This window comes from Erythrolamprus reginae, chromosome Z (assembly GCF_031021105.1).
Source record: "Erythrolamprus reginae isolate rEryReg1 chromosome Z, rEryReg1.hap1, whole genome shotgun sequence".
In the NCBI taxonomy this organism is placed as follows: Eukaryota; Metazoa; Chordata; class Lepidosauria; order Squamata; family Dipsadidae; genus Erythrolamprus; species Erythrolamprus reginae.
The window spans coordinates 91,789,316-91,802,444 of record NC_091963.1 but is presented as its reverse complement, the minus strand read 5'-3'; the positions used below and the strand labels follow the sequence as shown (position 1 = coordinate 91,802,444).

The window sequence follows — 13,129 nt, the reverse complement described above, 5'->3', positions numbered from 1 at the left end:
AGAGACTTGTGCCACAAAATGGAGGATGTCTTTGAAGTTTAGCTGTCCATCTGATTGTCTTAGAGCCCAGCTAAAACTGAAAGACTGGATTATAGGCTGCCTTTCTCTAGCAGACAGATGGAGACTTGAAGCTTGCAAACACCCAACATCCTTTATTTTGTTGAATAACTTTGGAGATTATGTTCAAAGGGAAATGTTGCAGAAATGTTTTACATCTTAGCTTCCTTTATTCTTCAGCTTGGAGGTAAGTATCTCAAAAGGATATGGATTGGAAAGTAGATGGGGAATCTAGTTTTAGCAACTATTTTTTGCAGGGTTTGGATTTTTTATCTTTGGATTTTTTATTTTTATTGAAATGGGAAGGATGGCATTAAACAGGGGAAAAGTTTTAGTAAGCTATTCCTGAAGTTGCCCTTTATGCAATGATTGGCTTCCCAAAGCCAGGCAAGTGCCAGAAAAGCTTTGCAATTTTCTGCTGACCACCTGATCGGAGTAGAAAGCTCTGAAAGGCTAAGTAACTTAACTTTTTTGTTTGCCCCAAAATACAGGGAATCTTGGTGGAAGGAAAGACAGAAAAAGAATTAGGAAAGACAGAAGCACCCAGTATTTTTCCCCATTGTTTTTCCCTAGCAAGACAATTTTACATGTACTGCAGGCCTGCTTTCATGGTGGGGAAGGTCTAGAAAAGCCCAAAACAGGCAGGCTTGTGCCAGGTAGGCCTCCCAGGATCTCTCTACTGGGTGTCAGGAAATGCACTGGTGAGAGCAAGGAGAACTGGTCGTTACTTTAGGCTGCTCATTTAACATTGTCCCAGTTTTCAACCCTAATGGGCAGTCTCTATTAGGGTCAAGGACTACCTTTAGTCTGTTTTTGTTAGTTGTTCAGAGTAATTTGAAAAGTGAAGAAACAGGGAGGGCAACCTTTTAAATCCAATGTTTAGTTGGATTTAAAGGGAGTAATAGATGTTCTAAAGATATTTTCTGGGTTGAATATTCTCCCTCTTCATTTTATCTAAATGTGTGTGTGTGCACACATACACACACACTCTGAGATTATTTCCATTGTGTAATATTAAAATACCTGCTAATAAAAAGGCAATAAGCAACCTTGCAGGTTTATTTATATAATTTTATATGTGAAAGAAATATTGTCTAGGAAACATCAGTTATATTTTGATAAATACAGTCTTATAAAAATCTGCTGTAACAAATATTATAAAATGCAAATAGCTTTGAAAAAAGAGTGCCTGTTTCATTCAGTTAATAATTTTTTTTTAATGAAATATAGGATGTATCACAAGACACTATTTTCAAGATAATTACTGAGTTAAAGATACAGGAGTTCCGACCTTCTAACAAAGTAAGTTCAACTATTGAATAATGTGTATCCTCTTTTTGTCTTTTTTTCTGATTATTGCTTAGGATAGTGGATGGATGGATGGAGATAGATAGATAGATACTGTGTTTCCACCCCAAAGATAAGACCTATTCAAAAAATAAGCTCTAGCTTGATTTTTACATATGCCTAATATAAGTCTTATCCCCAAAATACAGATGAAATTTTAAAAAATTAGAAGTCGTACAAAAATTCATTTATTTCAGTAATGCAACTTAAAAGGTAAAAATCAACACAGACTGTGAAAACTTTTGCATCTCCTTTGGAAACCAAGGACTCACCATACAGATATAGATCCTGGACATGGACTTCAAATGTCATATTCCTCTTGTCAAGCCGCTCCTTAAAAAAGAAGCAAAGTCAGAAGCGTCTTGCATGGGCTAAATCAAAACAGACCTAAATCAAAACAGACCTGATCTGTTGCCTAGTGGTCCAAAGTCCTCTTTTCTGATGAGAGCAATCTTTTTATCTCCTTCGGAAACCAAGGATCCAGAATATGGAGGAAGAATGAAGAGGCACACACTGTAAGATGCTTGAAGTCCAGTGGTGAAGTTTCCACCATCTGTGTTGATTTGGGGAGCCATGTCATCTGCTAGTGTTGGTCCACAGTGCTTCATTAAGTCCAGGGTCAATGCAGCCATCTACCAGATTTTGGAGCACTTCATGCTTCCCTCCACAAATGAGCTTTATGGGGATGCTGACTTCATTTTCCAGCAGGGAAATGTTTTCAGTTTCTATGGCTGGGATACGTTTGAGGGCTGGTTTCCAGATGTCTGGTAGGCAGGAGGTATCAAAATATGAACAAGCGGGATGATACTTCCCGTCTACCAGACATCTGGAAACCAGCCCTCAAACGTATCCCAGCCATAGAAACTGAAAACAGACTCAGAACACACATTGCAAAACAATCAAGTAACCTGCAAGCTCCAACTTCTCAGGATATCATGCCTAATCCACAACCATTAACTAATCAGCATACCTCAGTTACATCAACAACCCCAGGTGTTACCCCACTGACTCACCAGGAAGTTTCTACACAGCAGGCAATTGCTGAGCCATTAAACCACACTCAGCCACCAGTATTTATAGAAGGAAGGCAGCTCAGGTCTCGCTGTGTTCGCCCTAGAACAAGGACAGAAAACCAGCCTGAAGATGACGAGTGGGACCTCGTTGAAACGTCGCCAGAAATTTCCAAATCCTACACAGGAAGAAACCCGAATATACCAAGACCGTCATTATATATATAATATGTGTGTGTGTGTGTGTATATATATATATATATATGACGGTCTTGGTATATTCGGGTTTCTTCCCGTGTAGGATTTGGAAATTTCTGGCAACGTTTCGACGAGGTCTCACTCGTCATCTTCAGGCTGGTATATAATGTATATAATATTATGTATGTATATATATATGTAGATTGTTCTGAGTTCGGGTTTTAACCCTTGTAATATTATGACACCCAAAATATTACACAGCGTAAAACCCAAACTCAGAACAATCTACATACATATACCTGTGAAAATCTATAAAAACAAAGATAGATAGATAGATAGATAGATAGATAGATATAGATATAGATATAGATATAGATATTTGTTTTCGTAGATTTTCACGGGTATATGTATGTAGATTGTTCTGAGTTCGGGTTTTGCCCCGTGTAATATTTTGCATGTCTATGCGACGTTTCGGTGAAATCACATTCACCATCATCAGGCTGAAGTTTTAAGCTTCGTGTTGCTGTAAATATGGAATGTTTCATTCCATATTTACAGCAACACGAAGCTTAAAACTTCAGCCTGATGATGGTGAATGTGATTTCACCGAAACGTCGCATAGACATGCAAAATGTTACACAGGGCAAAACCCGAACTCAGAACAATCTACATAGATATAGATATAGATATGTATGTAGATTGTTCTGAGTTCAGGTTTTACCCCATGTAATATTTTGAGTGTCTATGCGACGTTTCGGTGAAATCACATTCTCCATCATCAGGCTGAAGTTATTAGCTTCGTGCTGCTTTGAATATAGTTTGTTTGCAACTACCATTTGTTCCTTATAAATAGTGGTGGGGGTGGAAATTTTGTTTAAATGTTGCAAATAGATTGGGTGGCTGTGTTTTAATGATTTCATTGGTTGGTGGAATCACATTTAGTTAAAGGATTGACATGTTGATGATTGTGATATGTTCTTTTGGTTAGGGCTCATTTCCAAATTTCTGATAGGCGGGACGTGTCATCACGTTTATTCATACTGAGGGGGTGTTTTTCTATTTCTATGGCTTCCATAATTATTATTTTATATATGTGTTCTGTTTTGGAGAGTAATTTAGTTTTTTCGAAGTCAATTTTATGTCCTGTTTTTTTAATGTGCTGGAAAAGGGAGGAAGTTTTTTCTTCTTTTTTGACTGCATTTTTATGTTCTGCAATGCGTGCGTTTATTCTTTGATTAGTTTGTCCAATGTATGTGGCTGCACATGTTTTGCATGGTATTTCATAATTCCTTGGTTTTCAAGTTGGATTTTTTCTTTTGGATTTCTTAAGATGTTGGATATTTTCTGGTTATTGACAAATGATGTTTTGATATTATGTTTGTGTAGAATTTTGCTAATTTTGTCTATAGTGCCTTTAATGTAAGGGAGGAGGGTGATGCCATTATCCTGTTCTTTGTCTTGGTTTTGGAGGTTGTCTCTTTCTTTATTAGGTTTGTAATTGTTTTTCTTTCAAATCCATTGGAAATTAATACATCTTTGACTTTGTCTAATTCAGTTTTCAAATGGTCTTGGTCAGCTAGGTGTTTGGTTCTGGAGATGAGGGTTTTGGCTACTGAGGTGATCTGTGCAGGGTGGTGGTGAGAGTGTGCATTTAAGTATATATACACATATATACATAATAAATATGCCGCCCAACTCCTGAAGGGCTCTGGGCGGCTTGCAGCAAGTAAAAAGCATTTCTAAACAGTAAAAAAAATTATTAATAAAACCTCTATCATGATAAGCATACTTGTACTAACATTCCTCATTCATATTCAGATGATTCACACGTCAACCATCCTAGGCCTGCTGGAACAGCCAGATTTTTAAAGCTTTGTGGAAGCGTGGTAGCTTTGGTAAAGTGTTGAGAATACTAATCTCTGGAGACAGTTGGTTCCATAGGGTCAGAGCCGCCACAGAAAAGGATCTTCCCCGGGGGCCCATCAGTCAGCATTGTTTGGTTGATGGGACCCGGAGAAAGCTAACCCTGTGAGTTCTTATTGGTCGCTGGGAGGTGTATGGCAGAAGATGGTCCCGAAGATAGTCTGGTCCCAAGCCATGTAGGGCTTTTTATGTGATAACCAACACCTTGAATTACATTTGGAGACCTACCAGCATTGCAGCTCATGGAGCATCAGTGTTAATATGCGTGTACTGCCATAATTGCTCATATGGCTGCATTTTGCACCAGTTGAAGTCTCTGAATGCTTTTCCAGGGTAGCCCCATGTAGAGCGCGTTGCAGTAGTCAAGTTGAGAGGTGATAAAGGCATGAGTTATTGTGCGAAGGGCCTCCTGATCCAGATAGGGCTGCAACTGGTACATAAGGCGAACCTGTGCAAAGGTGCCTCAGCCACCGCCAAGAGATGTTGGTTGGGTGTCAGCTGTGGATCTTGGAGGATACCCATACTTGTCCATCTGTCTGGGAAGAGTTTGATCTGGTGACACCTGATGAAGTGGACAAGGCCATTGGGGCTGTGAGTTCCGCCACCTGTTTGCTGGATCCGTGTCCCTCCTGGCTGGTTTCGGCCAACAGGGAAGTGACACAGAGCTGGGTACAGGAGATTGTCAACGCTTCTTTGGGGAGGGGGTCCTTCCTGGATCCCTACAAGGAGGCACTTGTGCGCCCCCTCCTCAAGAAGCTTTCCCTTGACCCAGCCATTCTTAACAACTATCGCCCAGTCTCCAACCTTCCCTTCATGGGGAAGGTTGCTGAGAAGGTGGTGGCGCTCCAGCTCCAGCGGTCCTTGGAAGAAGCCGATTATCTACATCCTCAACAGTCAGGATTCAGGCCCGGCTACAGCACGGAAACTGCTTTGGTCGCTCTGATGGATGATCTCTGGCGGGCCCAGGACAGGGGTTTATCCTCTGTCCTGGTGCTTCTTGACCTCTGCGGCTTTCGATACCATTGACCATGGTATCCTTCTGCGCCGGCTGGAAGGGTTGGGAGTGGGAGGCACTGTTCTTCAGTGGTTCTCCTCCTACCTCTCCGGTCAGCCGCAGTCGGTGTTAGTGGGGGGGTCAGAGGTCGACCTCTAGGTTGCTCCCTTGTGGGGTGCCTCAGGGGTCTGTCCTCTCCCCCCTACTATTTAATATCTACATGAAATCGCTGGGTGAGGTCATCCAAGGGCATGGGGTGAGGTATCATCAGTACGCTGATGATACCCAGCTTTACATCTCCACCCCATGTCCAGTCAATGAAGCAATGGAAGTGATGTGCCGGTGCCTGGAGGCTGTTGGGGCCTGGATGGGTGTCAACAGACTCAAACTCAACCCTGATAAGACGGAGTGGCTGTGGGTTTTGCCTCCCAAGGACAATTTTATCTCTCTGTCCATAACCCTGGTGGGGGGGAACTACTAACCCCCTCAGGGAGGGTCCACAACTTGGGCGTCCTCCTCGATCCACAGCTCACATTAGAGAAACATCTTTCAGCTGTGGCGAGGGGGGCATTTGCCTGGTGCACCAGTTGCGGCCCTATCTGGAGCGGGAGTCACTGCTCACAGTCACTCATGCCCTCATCACCTCGAGGCTTGACTACTGTAACGCTCTCTACATGGGGCTACCTTTGAAAAGTGTTCGGAAACTCCAGATCGTGCAGAATGCAGCTGCGAGAGCAATCATGGGCTTTCCCAAAAATGCCCATGTCACACCAACACTCCGCAGTCTGCATTGGTTGCCGATCAGTTTCCGGTCACAATTCAAAGTGTTGGTTATGACCTATAAAGCCCTTCATGGTACCGGACCAGATTATCTCCAGGACCGCCTTCTGCCGCACGAATCCCAGTGACCGATTAGGTCCCACAGAGTGGGCCTTTTCCGGGTCCCATCAACTAAACATTGTCTTTTGGCGGGACCCAGGGGAAGAGCCTTCTCTGTGGCGGCCCTGGCCCTCTGGAACCAACTCCCCCCAGAGATCAAAATTGCCCCCACCCTCCTCACCTTTCGTAAGCTCCTTAAAACCCACCTCTGCCGTCAGGCATGGGGAACTGAGATATTATTTCCCCCGGGGCCTCTACAGTTTATGCATGGTATGTCTGTATGTATGTCTGGTTTTTATAATAAGGGTTTTTTAATTGTTTTATTATTGGATTGCTACATACAGTTTTTATCACTGTTGTTAGCCACCCCGAGTCCACAGAGAGGGGCGGCATACAAATCCAATAAATAAATAAATAAATAAATAAATAAATAAATAAATAAATAAATAAATAAATAAATAAATAAATAAATAAATAAATAAATAAATAAATAAATAAATAAATAAATAAATAAATAAATAAATAAATAAATAAATAAATAAAATAAAATAAAATAAAATAAAATAAAATAAAATAAAATAAAATAAAATAAAATAAAATAAAATAAAATAAAATAAAATACCCAGCTTGCGCATCCTATCAGAGGGGGCTATTGTTTCCCCCACTAGGATCAAAGGTATACAGTTGGTATAGTCCTTTGGAGGCATCACCCACAGCCATTTGGTTTTGCTGTGGTTGAGTTTTAGTCTGTTAACTCCCATCCAGACCTTCACAGCCTCCAGGCACTGGCACATCACACCCGCCACTTCACTGACCTGGCATGGGGTGGCGATGTAAAGTTGAGTATCATCAGCATATTGCTGGTACCTCACCCCATGCTGGCGGATGATTTCCCCCAGCGGTTTCATGTAGATATTGAACAGGAGAGGAGAGAGGACCGACCCCTGTGGCACCCCACAAAGTAGGGGCCTAATGGTTGACTTCTGTCCTCCCACTTACACTGACTGCAAATGGCGAGAGAGATGGGAGGAGAACCACGGTAAAATGGTGCCTCCCACTCCCAGCCCCTCTAGTCGCTGCAGAAGGATACCATGGTTGATGGTATCAAAAGCTGAGAGGTCAAGTAGCACCAGGAGAGAGAAATGCCTCCTATCTTGGGCTTGCCAGAGATCATCCATCAGTGCGACTAAAGAAGTTTCCATGCTTTAACCGGGCCTAAAGCCTGATTGAGCCCTCCATCAAGGAACTGAATGACTACAGACCAGTTGCTCTAACATCCGTAGTTAGGAAAACCTTTGAAAGGCTAGTGATGTTCCATTTGAAAACCATCACAGATCCACTGTTAGACCACCTGCAATTTGCATACTGAGCAAATAGATTTACAGATGATGCTGTTAATATGGCTCTACACTACATCCTTCAACATCTTGAATATCCAATGACCTACGCTAGGGTCCTGAGCACACTTGTAACAGACAGGAAGCAGCAGGTGAAGCTAGGAAAAATCACATCAGACACATGTACAATTAACATAAGTGCCCCCCGAGGCTGTGTCCTCTCACCACTTCTCTTCTCTCTCTCTATACACTAATGACTGCATCCCAAACAATCCATCTGTTAAACTACTGAAGTTTGCAGATGATACAACAGTGATTGGATTCATTCGAGACAATGATGAATCCGCATACAGACGAGAGGTTAAATAACTATACTTGTGGTGTGACCAGAACAATCTAGAGCTGAACACACTCAAAACCTTAGAAATGGTGGTAGACTTTAGGAGAAACCCTTTCACCCTTTTACCTCTCACAATACTAGACAACACAGTATCAACAGTAGAGACCTTCAAATTTCTAGGTTCTATCATATCTCAAGACCTAACATCAAAAATATCATCAAAAAAGCACAACAAAGAATGTTCTTTCTGCGCCAGCTCAGGAAGCTCAAAACTGGCCAAGGAGCTGCTGATACAGTTCTACAGAGGAATTATTGAGTCTGTCATCTGCACCTCTATAACTGTCTGGTTTGGTTCTGCAACCCAACAGGACCGACACAGACTTCAGAGGATAATCAGAACTGCAGAAAAAACAATTGCTGCCAACCTGCCTTCCATTGAGGTCCTGTATACTGCACGAGGCATTTTAGCCTGCGCTGCCTAGAGTCACCTACAGTATTTATGAGTTGGGCAATTATATAAACTTGTTTAATAAATGAAATAAATAAAAAGAGTCCCAGGATAAAATCCCTTTTTTAAATGTTGTAATGGATTTTTTCAGCCAATATCCCTCTGTCAAGCAGCCTTGTCATTTTTAAGACTCTGGTTGAAAAAAGCTTTTCCACCTTTTAGAAAGATTGCACAAAATGTCTTTTGCACAGAAAGTTAGCAAATACATGTTTCTAAATGCTGTACAGGCTAATTCAGTGGCTTCTAACCTTTTGGCACCAAGGTTCAGTTCCATGGAGGGAGGTTTTTCCATGAATTGGCATGGTTTTGCATGCTGCAGCTTGGAACTGGTAAACAGACCTAGGGTTGCAGAACCCTGGGCTAATATACAGTGGGGAAGGGAGTCAGTTGTCTGTGCCAAAGAACAAAAGCTCTGATTCTGAAGAGCTGAGTCTTCTTTGCCAGCACAGACTGCCGGTTCCCCTCATCACCCTGTGCTAGACTAGGAAGCTTATGTGTGGGGAGAGGAACTGGCTGTCTTGACAGAAAAAGAAAACTTGTATTCTAAAGATCTCTCTGGCAAGCAGCATTTTGCTATTGGAGGGACTTCTTCGTTGAGCTTCACTAACACAAAATTACTGTCTGAAGAAGAAACTCCAACTCTTTGGCCAGCAGTATTTTGTTCTTCAAGAGGCTGGGTAAACACTGGTTCTCCACATGGAAGGGAGGCGTCTGCCCTCTTTCAGCAGGTAGATCTCTCACTCCATTTACAGACTCCTTTCATTAAGGTCATAAGTCAAGAATTACCATATATCAAAGGCTTCCCTGTCATGATTTTGATACTTAGCTTTTAGGCATAATCTACCAGTCTTCTACTTTTATACTTATCTTTCCAGTCTAAGAGGGCTGGTGTCAATCCCAAAATGTGTCACTTTAAATTGTACTGCAATGAAAAATAATATTTTTCCCATATGCTTTATTTTTAATTTTATAATAAGCAGTAATCTTTTTTTCAATTAATTTAAATATTTGTTGTACTGTTTATTGTTAATATTTATAGGCTGTACAAACAGATGAAGCAGTACGGAAACCAGATCCTATTCCTGTAAGCAGTGAAGATGAAAGAAATGCGCTTCTTCAATTGGAGAGTGCCATCTTGGCCAACAAAGCTACAAAAAGTTAGTATCAATTATTAGAAATATAGAAAACTGACTTTTAATCTGATTGATCCACTCAATATAGGTATACATTAAAATAGTAATATAAAATTTACATCAAGATACATCAAACAATTGACAGAAAAAAGTAAAAGCCATAATGGAAAGGAAAAGAGAGAGCAAAAGATTTTCAGAAAGAGGGATTTTATATGATCAGAGGGGATTTGACTTCAGATATGGCACACAATTTGGCTTCTTTCAATAATTTACTGGAGGATAAACTCTCACTTAAGAAACCTAGCACATCTTTAGTACTTGAAAGTTAATTATTAATACTGTGACAGGTGAAAGACTTCTGTTTCCCATAAAATCAGCATTGATTAGTAATCTGATTATACTCTTTCAAAAATTTTAAGGCATTTGAAATAGATTTGCTTTTATTGATTGATCAATTAATCATATTGCTATATAGAATGTTTATTATATACCTTTGTCCAAATATGGCTGGTAGGTCAAGAATGAAGCACAGATAGTGATGTGCTGGAAACTGGTGGATTGCTGCTGTTTCGGACTGATTTGCCCATATTGGTGGTGGAAACTTGCCCCTAGTCACCGAACCAGTAGCAATGGCCCGCTGGCCACTCCCTTACCAGTCCTCTGGTTGCTGCTTCTTAAAAGTGACTAGTAGAGAACCCTCTGTGCATGCACAGAGGCTTCCCTGCAAGCGGAGAGGGTCATTTCTCTGTTGTGATGCAAGCATCCGCACGAAGCACTTCCTGACGCGATGCAAACTGGTAGGGAGGGTAACTAGAACCCACCTCTGGATGGCACCAATGGAGTTATTAAACTGATTCTTAAACATTTATCAACACATACTACTGCATACGGTTGTCGCAAACGCACTCTATAAGAAAATCGAAAATCGAATAAAGGACTCTTTCAAATTATAAACCTGTTTTTAAACAGCAAAGCAAGCTAAAATTTTATGACTGTACTATGTTTTGTTAAATGCGTATCTTTGCGTATTCTACATTAATGAAAAAGTGCATCTGTACAGAAAAATAGATAGGTTGTCTCTTTATCTGGTAGATCCTAAAATTTTGTTTAAAGAATTCTTCTTTCTATAAGTTCACTGTTTTTAAAATATGGTTAGTTCCAATTTATTCTTTTTTGCTGAATTTTATTAAATTATTATTATTATTATTATTATTATTATTATTATTATTTATTTTATTAAATTATTATTATTATTATTACTACTACTACTACTACTACTAATAATAATAATGATAATAATAATAATTAGTCAATACACACACTTAGGTAAAACACATCTAAAACCACAAACTATTTTAAAATCATTCCCAACCTCTCCAATGTCCTCCCCTGTTGCTGATCCCCAGAAAAAGGATGTTTCAATCTGCTGAATCAAAGTGGAATGTCTTTAGTGCCCTGTGGAAGCGGAGAAAATTCTCCTCTACCTGAAGCTCTAAGGGAAGATTCTTCCACAGACGTGGGGCCAGATCTTGAAATGCACTCAATTTTGATGTTGCTGTACGTGTCTGTGGAACAGTCAACCGACCCTTCCCTGCTGAACGTAGGTCCCTCGATGGTGTATGCCAAGATAGATAGGTCGCCAAGTCATTTGGTGTATTTGAGCTCAGGGCCTTAAATACTATCACTATCAGTTTAAATTGGGCCCTGGCTCGAATTGGCAACCAATATAGAGATCTACGTGAGGCTGACACATGGGATGACTTGGAGAGATTTAGAACTACCCAGACAGCGCTATTTTGGAGCAGGGATAATGAGCGTAGTGAGCAGGATGGCAAGCCTGCCAATAAGCTATTACAATAATTAAGCGTGATGTTACAAGGGCTCGGATGACTAGGCAAGCAGTCTCAGTTGTTAAGAACTTGTGGATCTCTGAATATTCAAAAGATGGTAATTACCGTATATACTCGAGTATAAGCCGACCCGAGTATAAGCCGAGGCACCATTTTTTGGCACAAAAACTGGGAAAACTTATTGACCCGAGTATAAGCCGAGGTTAGAAAATGTAGTGGCTACTGGTAACTTATAAAAATGGAAACCAATAAAATTACATTAATTGAGACATCAGTAGATTAAATGTTTTACAATATTTATTTTAAAGAGGGTAAACAATATTTATTTCAAAGTGGGTAAATAAAAGCAATCTTATATTTACAATAAATTAAATAAAATTAAATAAATTAAAAAGTAAAAAAAGTAGTTCAATCAGCAACCAAGCTAAAACCTATGAGTCAAAATCCCTCAAAACAGGATTCTTCCTCCTCATCTGTTTCTCCAAATAGAGCTTCAGCATTAGCTGCTGTGAGATTATCAGCATAATTTTTATATAAATTGAAATAATTGAACACGGGGGGGAGGCATACTTTTATGTGCAAAATAAACCAATATGCATCAATTTTTCCAGTTCAATTTTCATATCATTATGTTCAGAAATGTTCAAGCTACCAATCCCACACCAACTTTAGTAAAATAGAATGCATTTTGCAGGCAAAATTATCAATAAACCTAAAACAAATTCACAAAAACGGGAGAGGGGAGGCACATTTATGTGCAAAATAAACCAATAAGGATTAATTTTTTCAGTTCAATTTTCATTCCATTGTGCGCAGAAATGTTCAAACTTGTTTCCAGGTGAAAAGAACGTTCAAAAAGACCAAAATGATCAATTTGCAGTCCGGGTCAAATAGACCCGGGAACATAAGATTAGGGAGTTTTTTCGAAAAGAACAGCAGGGTTAAAAGGGGGGTTACATAACTCCATCAAAGTGGTATCAGACACAAATCATGCCTTAGTTGTCCCTACCAGTTTGATCGTGCGATCTCTGCCCTTTTTTGCTCACTTGCAAAGAATGGACGTGTTGCCTCTAGCTCCTGCAGGCACTCACGGGGAAACCAAAGCAGCACCGTTGAGAGGTTAAAACACGCATGCCTGTTGCCAACGCTTCTCTCCCTCTCCCCCTCCCTAAAGTTCCTCAGGAAAAGACATTTTAGACTACGGTACCCTTCTCCTCATTGGCCGCTTTCCTCCCATCACGTGCATCTACCATAAGTCCATACTCCCCCCTGGATCTCATTCTCTTTCAGAGGCAATGGGCACCAATACCTTTGCACCCCTTCCTATCTCTCTCTGTCTCTCCCTCTCGTGCGCACTCAGTTTCTTCGGCATGGGTTACATGTACCGGGTCTGTGTGCGCCTTTTCTCTCCACCTGCCCCACCAGCGTTTCTGTTAACGTGTCCCCCGGCTCCAGTTCTAAGAGGAGAGGCAAAGGGGGCTCCGAGCTGTGGGAAGGGTGGGGCAGCTGCCTTCCCTTCTCCGGGTCCAGCAAAGTTGCCAGCCAACTGCTCC

At 40.8% G+C, this 13,129-nt stretch overlaps 1 protein-coding gene across 3 annotated transcripts in view; it reads left to right on the top strand.

Moving 5' to 3' along the window:
* UBA6 (ubiquitin like modifier activating enzyme 6) overlaps positions 1-13,129 on the top strand; it is a 135,865-nt gene that overhangs the window by 100,711 nt on the left and 22,025 nt on the right. For all 3 annotated transcript variants that reach the window (XM_070726958.1, XM_070726957.1, XM_070726959.1), the window contains 2 exons: positions 1,288-1,359; positions 9,633-9,750. In XM_070726958.1, coding sequence (XP_070583059.1) covers positions 1,288-1,359; positions 9,633-9,750 — 190 coding nt within the window. The remainder of the gene's footprint in view (positions 1-1,287; positions 1,360-9,632; positions 9,751-13,129) is intronic.